The 27154-nt window shown below is 40.2% G+C and overlaps 1 protein-coding gene across 1 annotated transcript in view; it reads left to right on the top strand.

The window, feature by feature from the left end:
- Positions 1-27154, top strand: part of LOC109932013 (cytochrome P450 2B19-like) — a 104798-nt gene that overhangs the window by 8963 nt on the left and 68681 nt on the right. The window contains exons 2-9 of the mRNA XM_048616683.1: positions 4312-4515; positions 7053-7133; positions 8472-8581; positions 11978-12085; positions 14866-15027; positions 19278-19388; positions 21499-21588; positions 24049-24249. Of these exons, the coding sequence (XP_048472640.1) occupies positions 4416-4515; positions 7053-7133; positions 8472-8581; positions 11978-12085; positions 14866-15027; positions 19278-19388; positions 21499-21588; positions 24049-24249 (963 nt within the window). The 5' untranslated portion in view covers positions 4312-4415. The remainder of the gene's footprint in view (positions 1-4311; positions 4516-7052; positions 7134-8471; positions 8582-11977; positions 12086-14865; positions 15028-19277; positions 19389-21498; positions 21589-24048; positions 24250-27154) is intronic.

Raw genomic sequence — 27154 nt, 5'->3', positions numbered from 1 at the left:
AGAGGAGCAGGAAGGCCCGAAACGTCAGCCTTCCTGCTCCTCTGATGTTGCTTGGCCTGCTGTGTTCATCCAGCTCTACACTTTGTTATCTTAGATTCTCCAGCATCTGCAGTTCCTACTATCTCTGTGAGGATGTATAGTCAAGGCATCTGTGCGAAACACTTCAACCTCCAACTTCATCCAGTCACTCATCCATTTTCATCCCGTTTTTAGCATTTTTTAAACTAATAAGCAGCTCAAAGAAGATGAAAGAGATTCACCATTCCTTCAGTGCCATACTGATTTTAATTTCAGACCTGTGTTGCTTGCAGCAGCATCTTTTAATTCCAGGAGAGTTTTGATAATTCTGGAGGGTTGGTAACAGTGGTGGCGGAGAGGCTGGTACAGCCGTCATGCGAACTGCGAGTGGGATTATTAACAAACAAGAGTGCCGCCAGGCTGAAAGAATCGAGCAACAGGGTTTCCTGTAAGTCAGGAGATCTCTACCACCCATCAGCTCTGGGCTATTTGTGACTCGGGGGTGACTTCATTGTAAACCACCGCAAGGAAAGTGACTACAAGAGTAAAGTAGCTTCACCTATGTAGTAACTTGAGACCACTGTGTTTCTGGCAATCGGAAACAAATCGAAAGAATAAACAAGACAGCAGCAGGAGAATCAAAGCCAAAAGTAATGTGTCATCAACTTTTATTTGCTGTTCATGCATTTGCAGGTTGGTTTCTGCTTTTACTTATGAAAAGTGACCTGTTGCAGATTTAATATGATGTTAACTGGAAGTAGTTACAGCAATTGCTGCAAGAGGTCTGCTACATTTTGAATTTAAATTTAGTTGCTCATTGTGTCAGTGATATTTGGGTTGCGATGTTTACCACCAGGCAGTGCAGGGAGAAGCAGGATGGCATGAGTATGTTTCTGTGGGAGAGAGATTAGTTTCAATCGAATAAGGTTTATTTTGCATATGTGTGTTTCTTTCTTAACTTCGTCAGAACATTGGAAAATTTACATGACAAAATCGAATACGAGTAAAGCTGTTCCCTTTACTAATTGTCTTGACACCACCTTTGGCTGGAGATTTAGGAATATTTAATCATTCTGAAATTCCTTTCAGTAAATGTCTGCCCGTTTGGAATGTTACTGCTAATCCTTCACGAGAAAGGAGATTTTAAGATAACAACCCCATATTTGTACATTGCTGTTGCACCAACATGTCTCGGAGCAAGTGCCTTCTTGTAGATGGCAATCATTATAGATTGACTAGATTTTATAACTACATTAAAAGTAATCACGTAATGGTTGTTTTTAGTTACTACCATGAACAAAAATAGAATTTGTTCACAGTTGTGACCCGTCAAGTTTATCGGAAGTAATTGAATATTTCCTTTTGTTAAGTTGTATCGTTTGTGTTCTTTTGCTTGTAGGGTTGTGGTATTTTAGTTCTTTAAGGGGAAATGTATTGTGTGGGGCCGTAATATTTGCTATGGTTTACATTCAAACCAGAAGTGCAATCTTATTTAAAAACGAAACTACATTTTTGTAAGAAATTAAAGCAAAAACAATATTAAATAAAGTGAGCTGATGGAGAAATGCAATGAGAATTTGGGTCAGTAAGACTCAATCATTCATTGGTATGTTGATTTAAGCATATCCTCTGGCATTTTCATAATCTTGACAATTATTTGTGCCTACTTGCAACAACATGTATTTATGCAGCATTTTAACGCGGTAGACACTTCATGGAGAGTTATCAAAGAAAATTTTGCACCAATCCGCCAAAGAGCTGTCAATTTGACAGCAAAACCCCAATTGACTAGTTTTCTTGGGATGTAGGTAACTCTGCATTTATTGACCATTCTTAGTTATTGGCACTAGTCAGAGGGTGTGGGAGTGAGGATGGCACAGGCCAGAATCTGAAAGTCATTGGTGAACCCATTTAATTTTTATGGCCTTGAGACAGCTTTCAGTAACATCGGCTTCCATTCAAACAATAAAATGAACACGGCCCCAAACAAAGCAGATTGTGGAATGTACGACCAAAATGTTTGTCAAAGAGGTTGATCATAACAAAGAGAAAAATGGTGAACTTGTTTTTGCAATTGGTGAGACAATTTTAGAGCTGATGGCTAAAGGCCACCCTCCTGAGGTGAGGTGATGATTTGGCAGATATTATGTTAACTGGAAGTAGCTACAGCATTTGCTGCAAGGGAAGTCAGTTTTTAAATTTAAAAACTAGTTGCTTATTGAGTCAGTGATATTTGGTTGTGATGTTTACCACCAGGCAGTACAGGGGGAAGCAGGATGGCATGAGTGTGTTCCTCTGTGAGAGAAAGAGATTATTCTTCACCCAAGAAGATTTATTTTGCATGTGTGCAATTCTTTCACAACTGTCGTAGGAATATTGAAAAATTTTCATAATCAAAATGAATTTCATAAACAAATTATTGAGTCTTGTTGACCCGCATTCTCATTGCATTCCTCCCATCAGCACACTATGTTAAGAAAATTTGCTTTTGTTTTCTCACAGCATTGTAGTTTTAATTTTAACAGTTACCTGTTACTTGCCAGCAGATTGCCAGATTTTCCAAATTACCTTTGATCACTTCCTGTGATGGGATTTGAACTCTGAGCCTTCTAATTACTAGGCTAACTCTAAAGAGGTTTGACAAACTGCTCAATTGAAAAAGGTTATTGCCACGGAGTCACCTTTTCAGGGCAACCAGAGAAGAGCAATAAAGACAGCTTTTTTGATATTTCTAAGTCCCTAGAACAAATGAACTGTACTCCAGTCCTTTCAAAATTAAGGGAAGACATGATTAGGCTCAATGAGCCTGTTATTTTGTTGACATTCACAAAGAATGGACCATTCCTGGAGATACAGCTCCAGTGAAGGGAGTCATTTCCTTTTGAAAAGAGGAGCGAACAGCCAAATTGAGTTGGGGAATGGGGGGGTGGGGAAACGTGGTGGAATGATTGAAATAAAGTATAATATTGCAGTCTCACTACTGTTTCCATTCGTATATATACCAAAAAATATGGTAAGAATGTAGAGCGGTTGAGGCAGTTTAAGTGGCGTTGCTGATGTGAGATGACACGGGAACTGAGCAATCTGGTGCAAAGCAGAAATGCTTTGGATCTGTTGAGCAAATTGGCCTGCTTGCAGGCTGTACATGCTTTCTAACATGCTTTGCATTTTCAAACAGTTTTATTCTTTCATTGTTTTTTGAATTGACAGTTCGCTGTCTGGATGAAAAATGGTCTAATACAACATAAATGAGAAACACTTGAGTGTTTTAAACAACTACAGAATTTGCTCTGTGCAATAAGAATTTGTAGTGTGTGTCACCATATAGTAACACAAAGGGATCCAGATGACGTTGACTAGGCCGAGGGGGAGGTCCAATTTTTCCATTCATGCACTGAGGAGATAATGTGGATCAAAACTTGTACTTTGCCAGTCTGTGATCTTTCCATCCATTAAAATTAATGGTCAGAAAATCACAGTCTCTGATGCAGTACTTCCAAAAGGGATTCTTAGCAGAAGACAAGAGTACTAAAGTAGAAAAAAACCTTGACAATATATTCAGTAGTGCACCAGTAGCGTCTAAACTATTTTGCAGCATAGATAAATTTGGAATACAATTCTGAGAGATTTTTGAGGCCCCACAGTGCAATTTCATGGAGTGATGGGCAGATTTGTGTTTATCAACTCAGCATTTGAGCTTTTTATTCGGAACCATGATGCTGAGGGAGACAAGAACATCAGCATGAGAGAATTTACAACCTCTGGTTCATTGGTGTTTTGTCCAGAGTCAGAGGCAAATGGCAAAATGACCTGACAAGTGGGCTTTACAGCATGAAAAATGATGGGGAGGGTGAGCTGAAATAATTGGCAAGGTTTTACCTGTAAAATGAAAATAAACTTGCCACATGGCTAGAAACGGTGAGATTCTCCCCCTCATATTCTGTCACTAGATCTTATAGCCACATCCCAGGGATAGAGTGCATTTGAATATGATGAAAGGATGCTTACATGGAGTTTAAACATTGGCACAGAATATATCTCTTTGACCACATTTTTGGTCATCTGCCCTAACATTGCCACTGTAGCATCTAATTTTATAGTGCCTCTTTGAATCACCTAGGTACATGTTGTTAAAAGTTCTACATTAATTCAAATTGTTTGTGTAATCCCCTTCAGTTTCTGATATTGTGATCTCATTTGGATTCACTATTTTAGATTGCAGGTAATCGTGCTTGAGTTGCACCACTGCTGATTCGGCACCTTAATAGTTTTTGATTGTACCTGGTTTTACAGAGTCCTATGTGTGGCACAAAGCAGTCACAGCATTAGTGTCATGTATGGTACAGAAACCGAGCACTATCTTGCCCTGCTATACCAGTTTATAGACACCTGTCATAATGGCGCATGATGACAGTGGCTACAAGATATCAGCAGAACGAACCTCCTTGACGTCATTTGAAGCAATTGAGGAAGCAGATGTGCTTCACTGGATAAATGGTAAGAAAGACACATTATTTTTCTGAGTGGAAAAGAAACTAAGTTTTGCATTTCTGTAACACCCTTTATATACAGAATGCCCCTAAAATGATTAATGACCACATTACGTTTAAAATGTAGCTACCCTTATGATAAAGATGACGACCACTCTGTACAGGAGGCTCCCATAAACAGCAATGTAATAATGAACAGGTTAGCTATTTCAGCAAGTTTGATGAAGGAGCAAATATTGGCCAAGGCACCAGGGAGAGCACACTCTTCAAAGTAGTGCCATTGAATTCTTTTCATTCGCTCCTGTCTGCAATCCTACTCTCTCTTGAATGTTTAATACCTCATATAAAGGAGACCACTTCAGGTGTGCAACATTCTCTCAATACCGTGTTGGACATGTTAGCCTAGGCCTTGTACTCAACCCTTGGGAAAAGAAGGGGCTCCAACAGACAGGTCCCGATTTTCATTCGCAGGTCTAGAACGTAGAAATGGAATATTTTCCAACTCGACAAACGTGTGACCCATGTGAAACTGTGTGAAAGTCCAATTTTTGTTCTGAAGTGATGGGGTGATCCAGGAATGAGGGCAGAGACTGTTGGCTGTATTGCAGTTTGGGTGCAAGGTCTGCCCCTCTACACCCAGTTTAATGAAAAGAAATGAAAGTAAAGCATCACTCCAGCCCTCAATCCTCACACGTTGGCCCATACGCACTCCTCATGCCCCCATCCACGCCACTTCAAACCTTCTAATTTGCCTTGTGCCCCTCTACCAACCCTCATGGCCCTTCATAACCCCTATGTCCCAATACCCACTGCCCTTTCATATCCCTTTGTTCCTGTGCACACATTCTTTATCTTTCCTATGTCAACTTAGTTCTAACCTATGTGCCCATCCTACACCCTTTACACTCTCCACTCCATTCTCACTCACTCATCTACTATCCACTATGGATGAACTTCAGGAGCCATGCTGACATGTCTGTTATGGAAACATTGAGTAGGTTTGACCTGTATCAATTGGAATTTAGAAGATTGAGCCAACCTCATTGGAACTTTAGAAGATTCTTAGAGGACTTGGCAGAGTAGATGTTGAGATGTTTTTTTCCCCTTATGGAAAAGCCTAGGATCAGAGAGTATAATGTCAGAATAAGGGGTTGCATATTTAAAATGAAGATCGAGAGGAACTTCTCAGAGGAAGGTGCAGCTGTGAAATTGTTTACCGCAAAAAGCTGTTGAAGCATATTAAGCATATTCAAAGGCTGAGAGATTTTAAATCAGAAAGGGAATCCTGGTTTATTTGGAGAAGGCAGGAGAATGGAGTTGAAAATTATCGGATCAGTTATAGTCTCATTGAATGGCGGAGCAGACTTGATGGCCCAAATGGCCCACTTTTCCAGCTGATAAAAAATTCAGTACATTGAAATTCCCTCAACTAATCTCTTATCAAAATAAACATATTTGTTTTCTAAGTTCTTTGGCAGCTTTAGCAGTTGTACAACTTCAACAATTCTTTGAAAGCTCTGTCAGTTCCAATGGGTTAATGAACTTTTTAAGGCAAATTCATGATCCTTTTAACAATCCCAAAGTATACCTGACCCCCACTAAGGTGCCCTCCAGCTCCCTATGACCAAGAGTGTCCTGGGATCATAGCCATGGGAGTAAACTCAGCCCTTCAAAGGAAATCGCTACCTTTCAGAAATAGATTCTTTGAAGCGGACCTGCTGTGAGGTGGTAGACTCTGCAACTTCGGGTTCCAAACAGTGGGAACACCAAACTGGGATTTAGAGGAACAACTGACCATTTAAATGTCAAACAGTGACAAACCCACCAAAAACAAAAGTCACAGTGCCAGGGACCTAGGTTTGATTCCACCCTCGGGCGTCTGGCTGTGGAGTTTGCACACTCTCCCCGTGTCTGTAGATTTCCTCCCATATTTCAAAGATGTGCAGATTGGATGGACTGGCATATTAAATTAGCCCTAGTGTCCAGGGATGTGCAGGTTTGGTGGATTACAGGGATAGAGTGAGCTGGTGGGTCTGGATGGGCTGCAGTTCGGACTGTCGAATGGCCTGCTTCCACACTTAAGGATTCTATGATTTGTACATAGATGATCTGATATTCCACATATCCACCTAGCCCTGATAACTTTTAATCTCCCTGCTTAGCAAGAATCTATCCATCTCTGCCTTCAGAATATTCAAAGATTCTGCTTTCACCACTTTTTTTATGAGTTACAAGCGAGAGTAGGCTATGTCGTCCCTCAAGTATGTTCTGCCATTCAATAAGATCACGGCTGATCTGAATGTAACCTCAACTCCACATTTCTCTGTCTTCCTCTGATAATCTTTCACCCACTTGTTTACCGAGAATATATATGCCTTTGAGGTAAAGAGATTCAAAGACTGCTTCCATGATCTTAGAGGAAGACTTTCAATGTTCTACAATCCTCTGAGAAAAAGAATTTCTCCTGTGTAATCTCAGTGTGGCTGTTTCATATACCCCACCTGGAAAATAACAGTGGCTGAAAAAATTATTTTTGTGTCTCAGATCCGAATGGACCAGGCATCCTTAGTCAAAATAATAGCACGAATGATTCAGAACTGTACAGCAGCCCTTCTGAGAGACCAGGTGAGTCCTGAAATGTATTTAGGAGTTTTGAGAGCATGCTGATGACATTCTTGAGGATGTTTCACTTGGGGAACTGATTAAAAAATCAACTGAGAGCTTGGGAAGCTTATTCTGTGCTTAGCAATATAACCTGAAGCAAAAGCCAATGTTCAGTCGGGTTTTCAGCTGGTATCAGTGGACGGCGAGCAAAATGTATTTGAGCTCATGCAGCTTTCAGGAATGGAGGGGTGATGGCCATGTGATATTATCGCTAGACTATGAATCCAGGAAACCAAGTAATGTTCCAGCAACCTCAATTCAAATCCTGCCATGGTAAATGAAATTCTGGAATTAAGAGTCTAATGATGACCGTGAAACCATTGTCAATTGTCAGGTAAATCCCATCTCGTTTACTAATGACTTCTAGGGATGGGCTGTCATGTGACTCCATACCCACAGCAATGTGGTTCACTCTTAACTCCCCTCTGGGCAATTATGGATGGGCAATAAATGCTGGTTCAGCCGGTGACGCTCATATCCCAATAACGAATAAAAACAAACCTGTTGGAAGAGAGCCTTGAGTCAAAGATTTTTTTCCCCATATGTTATTATTAAGGAATGGCTTCTTTGTCAAGATGCATTAGTGTTGATAACCATCAAGAAACCAATGACATCGGACAGGAGGGGAAGGGGAGCAATTGTTGGAGAGAAGGAATTCTAGCAGCAGAATTGAAATACTAGAATACTACAATGGTGTTCTGCCTGTCAGGAACTGAAATAGAGCAGTTGTAATGTTGGTTTTGTATCCCTCCTGATTTCTTTCCCTGCCAAAGTCGATGTGTAAAATTGGTCCTGTGGGTTGTGTTACAATTATTCACTTTGGATTTTTTTAATTTAAAAAAAAATTAAAATTGCTCGGGAGAACATCACTGTAATGATCCCAAGATTGGCAAATGAATAGCGATTCTTGAGAATCTGAGCGTGTTTTAAGTGCTCGACCTTGAATCAACCCCTTAATGAGGAATAGACATTAGGTGCTTCCCCAATAAAGTGACCTCTAATTGGAATGTGAGTTCTGCTCCTGCTGTTGTTATACACTTCTCACCAACAGTTGACAGCAGAAGCATTAGATACTGCAGCAAGCTCAGCTCTTCTCTCTGGGGATGTGTCACGGAAACCATAAAAAGCAACACAGAGAAAACAAATGTTTCTTGCAGTAACATGCTGTTGATGTGAGAAGCTTGATTGAAAAATTCTCACCAGCAAGCCATCGCTGCTTACAAAATTCCTTCTGTCTACAGCACACTCATTGCTTGCCTAATAGCTCAAAGACTAAAATTTCCATAATTCTCATTATAGAGTTGTACAATGGCCGCATACTACTGGTCCTCACTTCCAGTGGCTTCTGGTGGTCTCAGGGATTTGATCTGGAGTCATGTGAGGAAAATCTTGCCAGATTTGGAGTTCAGGTAACACAAGCTTGTAATTCAACAATATTCCTCTTAGCACACCAAATTATTTTCTTGTTTTTTTTTATTTATATTTAGCCTAGCACATATTGTTATGTGTCTTGGAGGGAGGACAGGATGTACTGCTTTGCTGTAAGCTCCATGATGTTCAGTACAGATAAATTCTGGTCCCCAAATGCCAATGAAGAAGAATGGTCAGTGACTGAATAGCTAATGACCAGACTAATGGATAATCTGTATTCTTCTCTTGTATTAATTTCAAGTTTTGTTGGCACTGTCCATGATTGTCTGTTGATGAACATAAGCATTTTTGAACATATATCTGTTTGAAACGTCACAAAATGGAGAAAATTAACAAAAACTACAGTGCCCACTTGCTGCAGTTCACAGCTATGTCATTACTCCGGGTTTACATGCAGGATTGTCTATCTAAATGTTTACATAGGCAGTTTCAATGTTAAATGTTGACAAAAGACATGATCAACAATTACACAGCAAGTGCTTAAATGTGCAAAATGTTTAACAATACATATGTATCTGATGAAATATGAGATAAAACAAGCAAAATCCAAGACACTTTTATTTATTAAAGTAGATTATCTCTCAAAGAATGGAAGCATTGTATTTGTATTTTGTTTCATAACTGTAGGACATCTCTAAGCTATTGAAGTGTAGCAATATAAAATATATGACAGCCAATTTGAGCACAGCAAGCTTCCACAAAGACCAATGTGATAATGGGATTTTTTTTTTTTTTTTTTTTGCTGTGTTCATTGAAGAATAACTATGAGCCAGGATGCTAGGTGATAACTTCCCTACTCCTCTTCAAAATATTGCCGTAGTAGCTTTTATGTCTATTCAAAAAGGCTGTTGAGAATGGATTCAATAACCTGAAGTGTCAGCCAGATTTTCCTCTGAAGACTCAAGTTGGACTTACACAAAAATCACCAGATATCTTTAGGACTGAACGAGTGTTTTTTAAATGGAAGCCCCATTTAACCAGTCAAACGGTTTGTGATGCATTTGAAATTTTTTTTTAATTGTAAACATGAAACTCAATTGATTTTTCTAACATCTCCGATTTTTAGGATACCACTCTCAAATAAGCAAATTCCTAACTTCCACCACAATTTTTTTTGTGTGGGGTGAAGTACTGAGCAGAGACACCTTGAGATACCATTCCAGACTTGCAACAAGAGAGATGGAAAGTGATGTTTTCTCTCACTCGGGAGTCAAGAACTAATGATTACATGCACAGGAAAAGGACTTGGCCATTTTGGACTGAACTAGGAGTACAGGTCACTGAAACTAAAACCGAAAGTGCTGGAGAAACTCGGAGGTCTGGCAACATCTTTGGAGGCAGAAAGAATTAATGTTTTGAGTCCAGCATGAATCTTCTTTGGAACTTGGTCATATTGGACTCAAAAGTTAACTCTGTTTTTCTCTCCACAGAAACTGCCAGACCTGCTGAATTTCTTCAACACTTTTGGTTTTTATTTCAGATTTCACAGTTTGATAATAAAAGTAAAATACTAAGGGTCACTGTTTAAAAGTCAGGCCCATTTAAAACAATAATTACATGAAATTTCTTCTGACGGCCTCCCTAAAAAGGTGGTGGAAGCAGACTCCTTGAATACTTTAAGGTCGAGGTAGATAGATTTTTGGTAAACAAGGGGTTGAAATGTTGTCAGGATTAGGTTGAAATGTGAATTTAAGATTACTATCAAATCAGTCATGATCCTATTGAATGGCGGTGCAGGCTCAAGGGGCAGAATGGTCTACTCCTGTTGTTAATTTTTATGCGTAAAAAATGTTTTAACTCTAAAGAATCTGAATATATCAGAATGTTGTACCCCAGAGAACCATGCGGTGCTAGATTAAGTATATTCAAGACAAGGATAGATTTTTGGATACAAAGGGAAGCGGGAATATGGGAATCTGATGGGAAAGTGTAATTGAAGTGGAAGATCAGCTATGATTTGGATAGTCAAGCAGACTTAAAGGATTGAATGGCCTGCAGCTGTTCCAGTTTCATAATACAGTGAGAGGATAAGGAAATAAGCCAGATCCACCGAGGAAGTGATGGCTAAATGCCCTTAATTGGGAAGAAGTAGTTGGTGGGCTGCTGTTCTAACTACAGTATGTTGTGCGATGGGCACCACCATAGAAAAGTTTAAGCACAAGAAAGAGGCCATTAAGCCCATCACCTCTGTGCTGGCTGAATAAACTAGTTGCCCATTCTTGTCCAACTTTCCAGCATCTAGTCCATGCCTTGCATCACCAGGTACAGATCCAGGTTTCTTTTAAATGAGTTGATGGTTCCTGCTGCAAGGACCAAACTGGGCAGAGAATTCCAGGCAACCACCACCCTCGGGATGCAGCCATTTTCCCTCACGTCCCCTCTGACTCTTCTATTGGTCACTTTAAATCTATACCCCCAGAAATTGACCTCTCTTCAAAAGGGAAACAGGTCTTCCCTCTCCACCTTATCCAAACCCCTCATTATACCTTAATTAAAAGTCGGCCCGAAACCACCTCTTTGTAAGGAAGACAATTCTAGCATATCCAGTTTTTCCTTTATAGCTGCAATTTTCATAAGAAACGAGACATTGCAAAATATAAAAGGAGGCTTCTAACATTGGCCTTGTTCCTCATTAAATGGTGTTTTCTGAATTGATGTGACATCTAGTTGATTCCAAATATAGCCTTATTTCGGTTTGTTTATTCCACAGGAGAAATCACGGTTCATTCATCCGTGCTGTGTTTTGTAACAGCATAACATTTGAGTTCAGCTTACAACACGTGAACTGTGATGATTTTTATCTTCCTTTTTTGCTTTTATTTATCTCCTTGAACTTAAACAGAATAATATGTGTAATGTAAAACGGCTTGATGCGCTTCACAGAGGCATCACCAAATAAAATGTGGCAAAGAAACCTGGAAATATTAGATGAGCTTGGTGAAGCACTTTTAAATTTTAAGTTTCTTAAAAGAGGAAAGGGTGGCAGAGAACTGGGTAAATGCAGGGAAAGAATGCCAGGTCTTATGGCTCAGGCAGCTGAACGCACAGCCACCACCAGTGGAACAACTTAAAAATGTGCATGCACAAGGAATAGGAGTAAGAGGTACACAGAGATCTCAAATAGTTTCTGATATGAAGTAAGAAGGCTGAAAACGCGGAGATTTGACATTAAAGAATTAAATAAAGCGAATAAATATGGATGAGATTTCAGTGCTGAGAGCCAAGGTAAGTTGATGAGCGTGATTGATGTGGAAATAGGACTTGGAGTGAATTGGGAAATTCAGGCATCTGGGTAAAATATTAAAGATGGAAACATTATATTTTCTCTCTCTGTTTCTCTTTCTGTCACCCTGGCATTGCTTCCTGCTCCACAGGTGCCACCAGAAGATTATGAGCTACCCATTCGAGCATCCCTAATGAGCACAGAAGTAAGACGATACATGTACTTTAGTTCCACTGGCTTCATGATGCTGCTTGCACCAGTGAGTGATCCTGCATTTCCAGTTGATATTCAACCTCTTTGAAATGAGATGGCTCTCAGTGATAGGTGAAATGCTTTGTAGGGATTTCTATGCATTCCTTTTTAAGTATGACTTGATTATAATTGGGAATGTAAGGTGAGGAGGGTTCCTATTTCTAATTTCCATTACCAATCCACTTGTCTTGGGATAACAATGCTTTGCACCTTGTATCATTTGACAAGTAATATTGACTGTCTCTGGGTCTCTAAGTTTTTGTGAGTGACTGTCACTTCTGAACCAGGAGTATAGCCTTGATTCCACTGGCAACTCGTGCTGGGTATGTAACCCATAGAAGTCAGTATGTTGAGAGGAGGTGGTGGCCTAGTTGTACCATCATGTGACTTTTAATCCAGAGACCCAGGTATTGTTCTGGGGTCCCAGGTTCAAATCATGGCAGATGTTGGAATTTGAATTCAATAAAAGTCTGGAATTAAGACTCTAATAATGATCATGATACCAGTTGTTGTAAAAATCCATATGGTTCACTATGTCCTTTAGGGAAGAAAACTGCTATCCTTACCTGTTCTGGCCTACACATGACTCCAGACCCACAGCATTGTGGTTGACTCTTACTTGGTCTCTGGGAAATAAATGCTGGCCTAGCCAGCAACACTCAAATTGCCAAGGTTGGTGACACCAAGACTGATGACTTCAGTTGAGGTCAGGAATGGGAGGTTCCAGACTCATCGGCGAAACATTACCAATAAGATCAAAGCTTATTTTGTCTTGCACTTATCAGCACTGACTTGCAAGGAGCCAAACTTAAAAAGGGCGTATCCATTTATACAGTAAAAGAGGGTTCTGATTGTTTGGAGCATGGTTGGCATGGAGATACAGCAAGAACTCCTAAATGAGTTAGCTGGAAAAACACTCAGACCAGGCTGTTAGATTCTAGTTAGTCAGGGAGTGGATAAACTGGGACACTTCTCATTCTAGCCTAGGAGGTTGAGGGGTGACCTTTATAGACGTTTATAAAATGATGAGGGACATAGATAAGGTGAATAGCTCCCTAGGGTGGGTAAGTTCAAAACTAGGGGGTATATTTTTAATGTGAGTAGAGAAAGATTTAAAAGGCACCTGAGGAGCAACATCTTCACACAGACGGTGGTTCGTATGTGGAATGAACTTCCGTAGGAAGGAGTAGATGCAGGTACATTTGCAATGTTTAAAAGACATTGAACTGGAAAAAGTTTAGGTATGAGTCAAACACAGGCAAGTGGGATTAGTTTAGTTTGGGAAACTTGGTCGGCATGGATGAGTTGGACCGAAGGATCTATTTCCTTCCTGTGTAACTCCATGACTATTTTTCTCGTCCTCCCCAGTAGATTACGATAGATGGTGGGGATTTGGTTTCTCAGACAGTGACTGCTTTCCAGTAAATTGTTTGTGGGTGATTCTGCATGGTCATTATCAGCACTCATGAGGGAAATGCTGCAGTCAGACTAAATCCTGCCCGTTTTGTCTTTTTTTATATCTACTTGGATAACTCACTGAAGTAGTTACGGTCAGAAACTAAAATCTTTCCTAGACCAAGCCATAAATTCCAAATACAGTGATGCAGTTCAAGTTGAATCTTCTGGTTTGCATGGAGTGTCATATCATGCAGCTTATTGTAAAACTCAACTATCAAAGCGTAGTCCACATCAAATGTTTTCGAACAGAATGTTTTAAGAAAACATGTCTATTTCCAATCAGGTATAAATTGGAGGATAAGTTCAATCTCTGTCATAAAATGGCTGAAGCAGAGGCTATGAATATTTTCAAGGCAGAAGTGGATAGATTATTGATAAGCAAGGAATGAAACATTGTTGGATAAAGGTGTGAATGTAGAATAACCAGACAGACATGATCATATTGACTGGTGGTACAGGTTCGAGGGGCCAATTTGCCCAGTCCTGTTTGAATTTGTATGTTCAGCTTTAACTTGATTGTCTAAGCAGGAGCCCCACGTAATTGGTCAGAACACTGCTGATTGGTTAAAAATCTTTTCTCATTGACTTTAGTGGAGAATAAATCCACATATGCTCAATCCCATAAAATGCCCGACAGGCAGGTGATGTTAAAAGCACTCCCCTAAGTATATTGATCCAGGAACAGCTTTCATGTCAACCTGTTGAGAATATAAAAATATTGTAGAACAGCAAGATCAATATAGAATCACAAATTTGTTTTGTGGGTCCATTTTTTTAAAATCGATAAATTAAGGTTAAGTATCATGGTTTATAGTCTAGTTCATTCAAGAGGGCATTGGATGGTTATTTGAATAGTTATGGTGTGTAGAGATATGGGGAAAGGCAGGAGATGGACACTAGATAATAACAGCTGGCAAAGGCATGATTGGCCAAATGGCGGCCTCCTGCACCATAATGATTCCGTGATTCACCAATTTAAGGTTTTCACGAATGTCTGGATTGTCACCTAAATCCTTTTATTCAGAAGAACAGCCTCAGTCATTTCTAATAGATATTGTGTTTTCATTCAAATATTGGGACATCAAGAGGTAAGTTCATGTAAGAGCATGAAATATAGGAAGAGCGAAAAGTTGAGGGGTTCTTTGGAGGAAATGACACAGCTTGAGACCTAGACATCTCGAGATGCAATTTGCAGGATAAAAAAGATTGGAAACATGGAAGAGCTTAGAGTTGAAGGAGCATATAGAGCTCTGAGGTTCTTGTCCTGTTTCGGGATAGGCCAACAGACCGATCGTGCAGCCTGTATAACGGTGTCTGTTGATCTTTTAGGTATTTTATCTGGCAGCATGGTGTTGTCTCTTCTCAACTTTCCACCTCTACCTGGACATGTATGTGAAGAGTTTCTTTTGGGCCTTCTGCCTTCTAATCAGCATCATCGCTGTACTTTTGACCACCATCCTCCTCCTCCTCCTGCACCGGCGCAATCAAAAGGTAAGAAAGAGTCCCACATGTACCTGTGAGATTGTAGTTTCTTGTGAAACCAGTGAAGCATTGATTTTATTGACCTTTATCTGTACAAGTTCTCATAATTTGACATCTGCAAATGCGATTGATTTTTACTTTCTCTTTCAAGTGGCATTCAGTACACATACAAAATGTAGTGTATCAATGGGACAGGTAGGGACTTGTGCTAAGCCTTTAATTTAGAGGTGAAGGATCTCAGTGCTGAGAGCAGGACTGTAGTGTGACTGAACATATGACACAATGTCTTTAACAACAAGGTAAGGGCTTTTTCTTTTGTAGTGGTGGTGCATGGGATTTACAAATAACCTATGATTTTGTTACATGTCAGTGCACAAGGGAAATCAGCCAATCAATGTGCTTCCACTACCACCTCATAAGCATATGACCCTAGCATATTTTGTTTTTTTTTTCAGTAATTGTGCCTACTTTGTGAAGCTCTTGGAGTCTTGCAGCACAGTTGAAAACCAATCCTGTCTTGATTTCAAAAGGACGATAGGAGCCAGAGCTCAGCAAAAGATGGATGCCTCACTTTCCATTCATTACAACCTGGGCACTTCAAAATCCTCTTAGTTTAGTCTTCAACATCGGAGGCTTACCTCCTCACTTTGCCCCGTGCTCACGGTGTGGTGCCCCACGAGAATGTAGAGTCATCAGATTATGGTCTTTTTGGATGGTGCAGCAGGCTGGGTGGCCACCTTCTTCTCCTAATTCATGTAGATGTATAGATGTAGAAAAAAAAGTAATAATAATCCAGGCAAGTGGAGAACAATCCAGGGTACTCCTAACTTGTGTCTTGTAGATGATGGATCAGTGTAGAAGTAAGTGACTTTTTGCTGAATTCCCAGCTTTTGACCTCCTCTTGTAGCCAAAGAATTTAAATAGTTGTTCCAATTAAGATCCGAGTCAGTCGGAATAGTAAGGATATGGGTGGCATGAGTGTGGCATTTGTCACCCTGACCATATGGTGTTAACAGATGGTTAAAGCAGCAGAGTCATGTGTATGGGACCTCAGAGTTTGTATGTGCCAAGGTTTATCCCTGCAGCTAAGATGGACATGTAAAGCAAATCAAAAAATAAGGGGAGTTCGTAAGAGCAGCAATACCTGTAGCAGCTTGACCACCTGCCTGCACAACCTGCTTGAAGGAAAAAGAAAAAGAAAGACTGACACTAGTACTGTTTTTCACTATCGCCAGACATCGCAAAGAACTTTACAGCCAATAAAATGCTTTTAAAATTATAATCGTTTTTGTAGTGTAGGAAATGCAGCAGCCAATAGCAAGCTCCCATAAGCAATAATCTGATAAAGTTTCCAATTAATCTGTTTTTGGTACACCGATTGAGGGATAAATATTGGCCTGAACACCAGGGAGTACTCACCTGCTCTTCCTCAGTAAAGTACCTTGGGACCTTTGCAGTAAAAATGAACTGGAATCAGTTCTGATGAAGAGTCTTTGGACTTAAAACATTAACTCTGTTTTACTCTCCTGAGACGCTGCCAGACCTGCTGTGTTTCTCCAGTACCATCTGTTTTTGTTTCAGATTTCCAGCATCTGCAGTGCTTTGCTTTAATTGGGACCTTTTGGATCCAACTAGCAGACAGTTTCAAAAATTCATCAGAAAGATAAGCCCTTCAACAGTGTGGTACTCCCTCAGAATTTTTTTGTTAAAACCATGCAGTAGGCCAGGAACCCAGAACCTTGTGACTCAGTGCTACCAACTGAGCCACTTCTGACATACATTAGTCCAAAGAATCCATCAAGTGTATCAATCCAATCATAAAATGTGTATTGACCCTTGCTAGGAAATAAAATGGCTTAAAGATTTGCAGGTGGCCTTGGCCTGTATTCCTTGTCACCTTCTGACATTGAAGGAGCATATAAGTGAATGACAAATCACAAGGGGAAACTCTATGTCTTGGTGAAGCTGAATAATTAAATACTGGGGAGGCCATGACCTCGTGGTGTTATCACTGGACTATAATCCAGGGACCCAGATAACATTCCAGGGACCCAGGTTCGAAACCTGCCACACCAGATGGTGGAACTTGAATTCAATAAACTACCTGGAATTAGGAATCTAATGATGACCATGAATCCATTGACGATTGTCAGAAAAACCCACCTGGTTCACTAAATGTCCTTCAGGGAAGGAAACTGCCATCCTTACCTGTTCTGGCCTACATGTGACTCCAGACCCACAGTAATGTGGTTAACTCTGAACTGTCCTCTGGGCAACTAGGGATGGACGAGAAGTGCTGCCTCGCCAGCGACAACCTCATCCCGTTAATGAATAAAGAAAAAGAAATAGAGGAAGTTTAGAGAAATCTCTAAACGTGAGGTGCACTGAATACGTGTCATTGCATCCAAAAAGATACTGCTATGACAATTTTTATGACCTAACAATACACTTTAGGATCAGTAAGCTCACAGCAGGATGAACCGTAAAGGCAGACCACTTTTAAATGTGTAATATATCAGAGCTTGTCACTTCAGGTGCAGAGACACATTGTTTGCGACTCTCTTCCAACTAAACATATGTGTGGTAGGCACCTATAGATTGTGCAGAAGTTGTACTATACATGTAACAAAATTTTCATGCCTAATCTGAAAAGACCTGACGAGCAGAAGTCAGGAAGATGAGTGAAGAAAGATGAGAATTAAAGCAGTAAAAGTACATTTGTTTCCTATTCCTAATTCCTTTCTGAAGTAGGTGGTGACTTCTTAAACTGCTGCAGTCAGTGAAGAGTATGTACACCCACAGTGCTGTTAGAAAGGGAGTTACAGGATTTTGATCCAGTAACAGTGAAGGAACAGCAATACAGTTCAATATCAGAATGGGGCGAACTTGCAAGCAATGGTATTTCCACGCATCTGCTGCCCTAGGGGTAGAGGTCACGGGTCTCAAAGGTACTGTTTTAGGAGCCTCAGTGAGTTGCTGCTGCGCACCTTGTAGATGGTACGCAATGCTGCCACTGTGCATCACTGGCTGGTTGCTAATCAAGAGGACCGCATCTTCCTAGATGATGTCAAGCTTCTGGTGTCTTGTTGGAGCAACCCTCATCCAGGCAAGTGGAGAACAATCCATTGTACTCCTAACTTGTATCTTATAGGTGGTGGATCAGTGTAGAAGTAAGTGACTTTTCACTGACTTCCCAGCTTTTGACCTGCTCTTGTAGCCAAAGGATTTAAATGGTTGTTCCATTTAAGATCCTTACTATTGCAACTGACTTGGATATGGTTGGTGTGGGACTCAATGATGATGATGCCATTGAATTTCAAGGAGATCTGGTTAGATTCTCTTGTTGGACTTGATCATTGTCTGATAGTTGTGTGGTGTGAATATTATTTTTATAAAACAAAATTAGCATAAGAGTAGCATTTGTCACCCTGACCATATGGTGTTAACAGATGGTTAAAGCAGCAGAGTCATGTGTATGGGACCTCAGAGTTTGTATGTGCCAAGGTTTATCCCTGCAGCCAAGATGGACATGTAAAGCAAATCAAAAAATAAGGGGAGTTTGTAAGAGCAGCAATACCTGAAGCAGCTTGACCACCTGCCTGCACAGCCAGGAATGCAGAGACTAAAGGAACCAACTCGACAATTGTATGGAACCTATTAACCTCAGGACATTCCGAAGCACTTTACAGCCAATTGAGTATCTCTTGAAGTATAGTCACTGTGACAATACATGAAATACAGTTCATTCACAGCACATTTCCACAAATAGCAGATGATCTGTTTCAGTGATGTTGATCAATATTGGCCAAGCTCACGTGGGAGAATTCCTCTACTTTCCCGTCAAAAATAGCGGCTGTGGGATCTTTTAAATCCACATCGAGAGAACATGGAGTCTCCATTTAACATCTTATCTAAATGATCGGTACCTCTGACACTGCATCACCCACCTAGATTATGTACCCCAAGACTCATGTGAACTTGTAATCTTCTGGTTTTGAGTGCAACACACTGGGCCACGTTTGACATTAAAAACAATGACAGGAAGCAGGATTTTGTACATGCATACCAACAGTAATTTCTACCCTTTTAATTATTAAACAGATTCTGAACATTCGGGTGATGACTGGGTTGAACCCCAAAATCCAACATTTGTGTACACACAAGACAAAATCAGCAGACAGAGTAACTGATGTTAGACTCGTGTTTCATATGCTAACCAAGTGTTTCCCTTTTGAAACTAACTAAAATCCATTTTACAGATTAATGTGAACACGGATATGCGACTCATCTGGGTCAATGAGAACCTTGTGAAGTACAACATTTTGGTTGGTGTATTGGATGTAACAAAACATTGCACAAGTATGCTTCATGTATCCTTTCCAGAAACTGGAATGATTTATAAACGCTTTGTTTTCTAACCCTGTCATGGCTTGAGGGGTGAAGGCTTTAGATGCTCAGTTGTAGAACGATATCAGGGGGAGGGTCTTCAGTAATGTGGAAGAATTAGGAAACTGGATTAGTTCTCCTTTTTGTAGGGAAAGCCAGGAAGAGATTTGATAGAAGTGTTTAATGTCACAGTGAATTTGATAGACTGTAAAATAGCCCTTTTCAATGGTAAAGGCACAGATTTAAAGTAATTAGCAAAAGAACCTAAAGTGGGATATGGCAAATTTTTATTACACAGTAGGTTGTGATGTAGAATGCAATGCCTGAAAGGGCAATAGAAGAAGATGCAATAAAAATTTTCAAAAGAGTATTTCAGAAAAGGAGATAGTTTTTAGGGCTATGGGGAAAAAGGAATCAAGATGGATTAATTCAATAGATCTTTGAAAGAACTGATTCAGGCACAATGAGCTGAATAGATTTAATCTATATTATTCTCTATATTAGATTTCTCTGGTATCCCAGCTTGGATGTAACCAAAGTCATGTCTTTTTCAAGTGAATGCTACAGAGCTGTAGAGTTAATAAGCTGGAAAGAGTAGACTAAATGAGTGGACCACCTTCCTCAATTGATTTTCACAGACTGGCTATGGTACAGAAGGAGGTCATGCAGCCCATCATGCCTGCACTGATTCTATTACCGAGTGTCAGTCTTCTGCCTTTTCACCATGTTCCTGCACACCATTTCAGTACCCTCTTGAATGCCTCAATTGAACCTACCTTCATCACATTTCCAGGCAGTGCTTTTGTACCCTACTTGCTGTATGAAAAAGATTTTGCTCGCATTGCCATTGCATCTTTTGCACGTCATTTTAAATGCATGTCCTCTCTTTATTGCTTTTTTTTTCTTTTTATACTATCTACTCTGTTCTGCCCATGCATAATTTCGAAAAACGCTATCAAGTGACCTCTCAGCAGCCCCCTCTCTAGTGAGAACTTCTTCAATCTGTCTTCATAACTGATGTTTCTCATTTATAGAAATTTTATAGAATCCCTACAGTGTGGAAACAGGCCCTTCGGCCCTACAAGTCCACACCGCCCCTCGGAGCATCCCACCCAGACCAATCCCCCTATAAGCCACCTAATCTACCCATCCCTCAGCACTATGGGCAATTTAGCATGGCCAATCCACCTAGCCTGCACATCTTTGGTCTGTGGGAGGAAACCGGAGGAAACCCACGCAGACACGGAGAGAATGTACAAACTCCACACAGACAGTCGCCCAAGGGTGGAATCGAACCCGGATCCCTAGCACTGTGAGGCAGCAATGCTAACCACTGAGCCACCATGCAACCGTTCTCATTCCTGGAACCATCCTTGTAAATTAAAACTGAAAGAACTGCAGATGCTGTAAATCAGGAACAAAAACAGAAGTTGCTGGAAAAGCTCAGTAGGTCTGGCAGCATCTGTTTGAGAAAAATCAGAGTTAACGTTTCGAGTCTGATAACCGTTCCTCGGAACAATTCTAAGAAAGGATCACCGGACCCGAAACGTTAACTCTGATTTTTCTTCACAGATGCTGCCAGACCTGCTGAGCTTTTCCAGCAACTTCTGTTTTTGTTCCATTCTTGAAAATTACTTCTCACTCTCTGTAATGTGTTTGCATCTTTCCTATAATGTGGCGCCCACATGTACATAATACTCCAGCTGAAGTCTAACCAGTGTCTAGTACATGTTCAAGATCACCTCCTGGCTGTTGTACTCCATGCCCCTGTTAATAAAGCTGAGGATACTCAATGCTTTGTTTATTGCTGTCTCTACCTGTCCTGCCTCCTTCAATGATCTATACACAAATACACCCAGGTCCTTCTCTCCTGCGCCCCTTTTAGAATTGTACCCCTTATTTTGTAATGTCTTCTGACGAAAGTGCATTACCTTACACTTCCCTGCTTTTGAAATTCATCTGCCATCTATGACTGCAACAACTTGTCAATGACCTTTTACACTCCCCCCGTACATTTTGTTGGTGAATTAAGCCCATCAACTAACTTGTCCAGGTGAAACCAGTAGCAGCTTCTGTTCCTTGACGTACAGTCAGCTCTGCTTTGTGTACTTTGATGTTAAGGAGTGTGAGAGGAGACTCGCTTCTATGCTGGAAGAACAACATCAGACAGAGTCTGGATTTCAGGTGATTGCTTTCATTCTCTTCTTGTAAATAAAAACAACTTCTCATTTACTGTGGGAATGATCCCGCTGTTAGTGCCTGAATCAAGCTGTCGACTGATTTAATTTTCATCTCCCTTTCCAGCATTTTGTGTTCACTTCCTGGTTGCTGCTTGTTCAGCAAAGTGGTTCATTTCGCTTCCTGAACCCAGCAACTGAATCAGCATTTAACGCACTTGCCAGAGAATCTGTGCCAACTTTCAATTGTTGCACACTTTTAACTTTTCATTTGGTTCTTTGTTTTGAACAAATTTTGTTTTACTATTGTCACTTTTAAAGCATAATTTTACAGTTAAAGGGGAGAAAGAAAAAGTGTGAATAAATTGTGGTGACAGAGTTACTAAAGGGCAAGTGTACTTAGAATTGTAGCCATTGTCAGAAGTCACATGAAACCAAGTTAAAGTCCACTAGGTTTATTTGAAATCACAAGCTTTTGGAGCATAGCCCCTTCCTGAGGTGCCGTGAGAGAGAAGAGCACACAGTCACAGAGTTTGTAAAGCCAAAAATCACATGACACCTGATGGTAGTCCAACAGGTTTATTTGAAATCACAAGCTTTCAGAACGCATCTGCTTTGTCAGTTGCAACTTTTTTTAAAAAAAAATTCATTCATGGGATGAGAGGCATTGCTGACCAAGCAGCATTTATTGCCCATCCCTAATTGCCCAGAGAGCAGTTACAAGTCAACTACATTGTTGAGTCTGGAGTCATATGTAGGCCAGACCAGGTAAGGATGGCTGTTGCCTTCCCTAAAGGACATTAGTGAACCAGATGGGTTTTCCCGACAATTGACAATGGATTCATGGTCATCGTTAGACCTTTAATTCCAGATATTTATTGAATTCAAATTCCACCATCTGCTGTGGCGGGATTTAAACCCAGATCCCCAGAACGTTATCTGGGTCTCTAGATTAACAGTCCAGCGATAATACCACTAGGCCATCATCTCCCTGTAAATTAAATGAGGCAGAGACATAATTACAAAAAATTAAAAATAAAGTGGTGCTGGAGACAAACCAAATGACTGGAATAAAATGATAGGTATAAGATTTGCATGCTGAGGGTTTAACCAAGGTAATAAGTAATCCAAAACTGTACAAACTAATAAAGATTGAGAGATCATAACAATTTATCAAGGTGATGATGTCAAAACAGGACAGTAAGGAAGATTTTACAGATACAGAACAGTGCAGTGTGGTCACACACATAGCGCGACATGAACCCAAGATTATGGTTGAGGCCATCTTTGTGGGTATGGAACTTGGCTATTTCTGCTTGGCAATTCCGCAATTGGTGGGACCATGCAGACGTTACAACAATGGATGAATGGATACCGCACAACAATTGCCAGACAGAAATGTTCCCTCCCAGTCGGGAACACTTCAGCAGTCAAGGGCATTCAGCCTCTGATCTTCGGGTAAGCATCCTCCAAGGCATACTTTGAGATACACAACGATGCAGAATCGCCAAGCAGAAACTGATGGCCACATTCCATAGCCATGAAGATGGCCTCGACCGTGATCTTGGGTTAATGCTGCCCTGTATGTGACTACACCCCACTGTTCTGTATTTGCAAAATCTTCCATACTATCCTTTTTTTGACACCACCACCTTGATAAGTTGTGATTAATGTTTGTACAATTTTGGATTACTTATTACTTTGGTTAGTTCCTCCACATGCAACTGTTGTATCTATCATGTTATCCCAATCATTTGGCTTGTCTCCAGCACCACCTTATTTTTAGTTTGTTGTAATTATCTCTCTGCCTCACTTAATCAGATCATCACTTCACTTATTATTCAGCTGTTGACACATTACTCACACAGTCTAACACTCTTGGTCACCTGCAGAGACTTATGATTCAACACTCCACTCACACCATGTGTATGATCTTTTGATCTCTCTGCCTGTAAATTCTGTGTCTTTGTGCTCTTCTCTCTCACTGCACCTGACGAAGGGGCTGCGCTCCGAAAGCTTGTGATTTCAAATAAACCTGTTGACTATGACCTGGTGTCATGTGATTTCCTACCTAGAAGAAGAGTAAGGATTGATCAAATTGAAATGTTTTAGACAATTAAAGGATTTCATTGGGTAAGAGAAAAAGTTTCCTCTGGTGAGATGAGTCCAGAACAATGGAGCATAATCTTAAAATCAGAGTCAAACCATTTCAAGAGTGATATCAGGAAGCAATTCTTCATAATAGTAGTGAAAGGCTGGGCTGCAAGGGGATAATTGGATCTTTTGAGGATCGATTTCCGCCGCCCACCTTGTGTAAAGGCAGAAAAGGATCTGAAGCCAACCATGTCAATGGCAGAACACTCGAGCTGAAGTATCTGCTCCTGCTTTCCAAACATTACCTAAGTAAGGAATACCTTATGCCTTGTGTATTGTGTCCATTTAACTGTTAGTCTTTTTTAATCAACAGTCCCTTTTGAATCAAAAGCTAGGCCATCTCTGCATCGTCATAGAAATCAATCAATCCAGTCCTCTGAACAACATCAAGGCAGAGTCTGAAGAAACTCCACTATTATCAGGGAATGATAAGGACACTCGCAGGAACAGCAATCAACAAGCACAGCATGTTTTTAACACACTGAAATGCCTTGTACCTAAAGGCACAGCTCAGGTACTGTATTTACTCAAATGTATTACCAACTGCAATGCTTCGGTCTCTTGTGTATTGTCAGTTTCCTTTGCCCTGCTATTGGCAGTTGTGCCTTGGGTCCTAAGCTCTGAAATTCCCCCTGTAAACCTCTCCACCTTTCGTTTTCTTTAATCGCTCCTTTGAAAGCTTGGGCAATGAGATACATTTTATCGGCTGCAATTCCTACATCCTGATACCTAATTCTGTAGCTCAGTGTCAGATGATGTTTGGTAATGTTTCTCAAGATGTTTACCTATTTTAAAGGTGTAATCTAAATGCCAGTCTGTGCTGTGAAGTATCAGTTATCAAATTGCTGCACAAAACTCAGGCTGATCCACAATAATTGTAATTACATCCTTACTTAGCATGCAAGCCTGAAGGTTGCAGAGTATTTTTCATATATCTTTGCTGGTCTCCCTATGTCTCGCCCTCCAGAAATTTGAGCTAATCCAACATTCTGCTGTCTGTGCAGTAACCTGTACCAAGATGCTTCTTAAAACTGGTTTGACCAAGTTTGATCTGTTGGCTCTTCATCTTGATTTGTTCTCCTTTTGTAGTTCAGTGTCATAACTTTGCTTTATAATACCTTAGGGCATTTGACTACATTAAAGGCATTATAGAAATATAAATTGTTGTTGACCAGCTTCACTAAGAAAGAAATTATGTGAAATTACTATATTGTTGTTCGTATAAAGCTTGTATATAAATTTGCTGCTACCTTACAAAAAAGAACATCAAAATATTTTTGAGTTATGAAGGAGGAAAGTCATGGACTCATAACATTAACTCTTTCTTTCTCCACAGTCACTGCCAGACCTGCTGAGCTCCTCTGGCACTTTGTACTTTCTGTTTCTGATCTCCAGCATCCACAGTGCTTTGTTTTGAGTATTTAATTCATTGCCAGGTTTACCTACTCCACCATTAAGTACAATTATGGCTGATCTCATAAGCTTCACTTTCCCTCATGCTCCCCATAACCTTTAACCCATGACTAATCAAAAATTTGTCTACATCTTCCTTAAATTTATTCACTCTCCTGCCACCCACCATGCTGAAGGGTAGTGAATTGCACAGATTCACAACCTGTTGAGAGAAGTAATCACTCCTCGTCTCTGTTTTAAATCTGCCACCCTTAGCCAGGTTTAATTTCGTTCTTCCAGGCATACCCACATTGAAGAAGTTGTACTCTTCCCTTCAATGGGATTTCCATTTTCGGCTTGTTCACCTTCATTGCTTCCTACTTCCTGTCTAACGATGGATACATTGAGTTCCAAAACCACTTGATTGGTTGTGAACCACACAGGGAACATAATGAATGTGTTCCCACTGTATCAAGGTTATTGATGATATTTTGCCTTGATTGATTTCATTTTATGATGATTTTTATAAAAAAGTTCTGTTTTCTTTCATTATAGGAAGTAGCTTATCAGTTGCTGGTCACATACAGTGGAGTTTATGTAAAACTACTTGCATCGCAACAGCTTCCTCTCATCAAGTCTTCCATTCATACCAAAGATGCACAAGTTCCCTGCCTTTGTCAGTACATAGCGACTTCAATACTGAACCTGTCAAACTGTGAATGAAGTAATCATCTTCAAATCTGAACTTTTCAACCTTTGAACAACTGACATTCTTTTCAGAGGCAACAATATTGGGCTTTGAACACAAATCAATTTAAATCAGAGACCAGGCTGTGTTTTTTATGACCTTGTAATAGTTTTGTGAAAATAATCTATCGAACAACTGCTTATGTACTGAGGGCCAATGAGCTTTCCCTCCAATGCCAACAGCTAGCTTGCTCCAAAACAAAAACAAAGCACAGGTTGCATTTACTCAGCAATTGCACTTCTGCCTGTTTATTGCAAAGCTGATGACGCATCCAGTGGAGAAATCATTCTGAGTCCCAGCATGCCTCCTTTCCTTTCTTATGAGACCTAACATGGTGGATGACTTTCCAAAGTTTTTTGGGTATATTGTTCACAGCTTTTTAATCCCTTGACACTAATGGGGCGAAAATTGCAGTCAAAATTAAGGGGCATTTTTACAAAATGCAGGTGACCCCTTTTCTCGAAGGGAGCGTTGTTGGCCAAAGCGAACAGTTTTAGAACAATTGACCAGGTCCAAAAAGAGTTGGGTTTTTTAAAATGTTTTTACATAGAGAGCTATAATCTGGAATGCACAGCCAGAAGAGACAGTGGACTTTGAAATTTTCAAAAAGGGTTAGGTCAATATATTAAAGGGCGACAATGTTTTGAGAGTTGGGGGTAAAGGACAGGAAGGAGTCAGTTTAACTGAATACCTCTTTGAAAGAGCTATGACTAGCATATTGGATTCTCTTATGCTGCATGATCCCTTGAACCAACAATTTTCCAATTAGCCACTCCATTGTATCTTAGGCCCTTGTGTCTGGCACAGGGTTTCAACTGATTTGGAAATCCGTAGATGATATTTGCTGAGTGTATTTAAGTGTGTGAACAAATGCTTTGCCATACCTTAGGTTTTCAAAATGAAATTGCACATTTTTTTAAATTCTAGAAGATATATGAAGTGCTAGGTTTTAGGTTTAATGTGTCAAGATTATTTAATGACATGCAAAAGACAAATTAGTATTTTAATAGTGAAAGAGAGTTTCAAGGAGAGTTGGTGTACTTCTGGTAAAGTAGACCCTGGATAATTCTCCCTGCCTTTTAGTCTTAAATAAAAAGCTTTTCTTACCAGCAGTGTTCCTTCATGATTGCCTGAAGACAAGTTAAGTTGTGCCTGCTGATTTATCTATGGTATGTCATAAATTCCAACCACTATGTGGCTAGATGAAAAAGTGTGTCTAAGATCACAATATTCACCACACAAATAGTGATCAATTACTCAAATTGGTCTTGCTGTCACA

This window comes from Rhincodon typus, chromosome 35, assembly GCF_021869965.1.
Source record: "Rhincodon typus isolate 14 chromosome 35, sRhiTyp1.1, whole genome shotgun sequence".
NCBI classification, from domain to species: domain Eukaryota; kingdom Metazoa; phylum Chordata; class Chondrichthyes; order Orectolobiformes; family Rhincodontidae; genus Rhincodon; species Rhincodon typus.
This window is presented reverse-complemented; position numbering and strand designations above follow the sequence as displayed.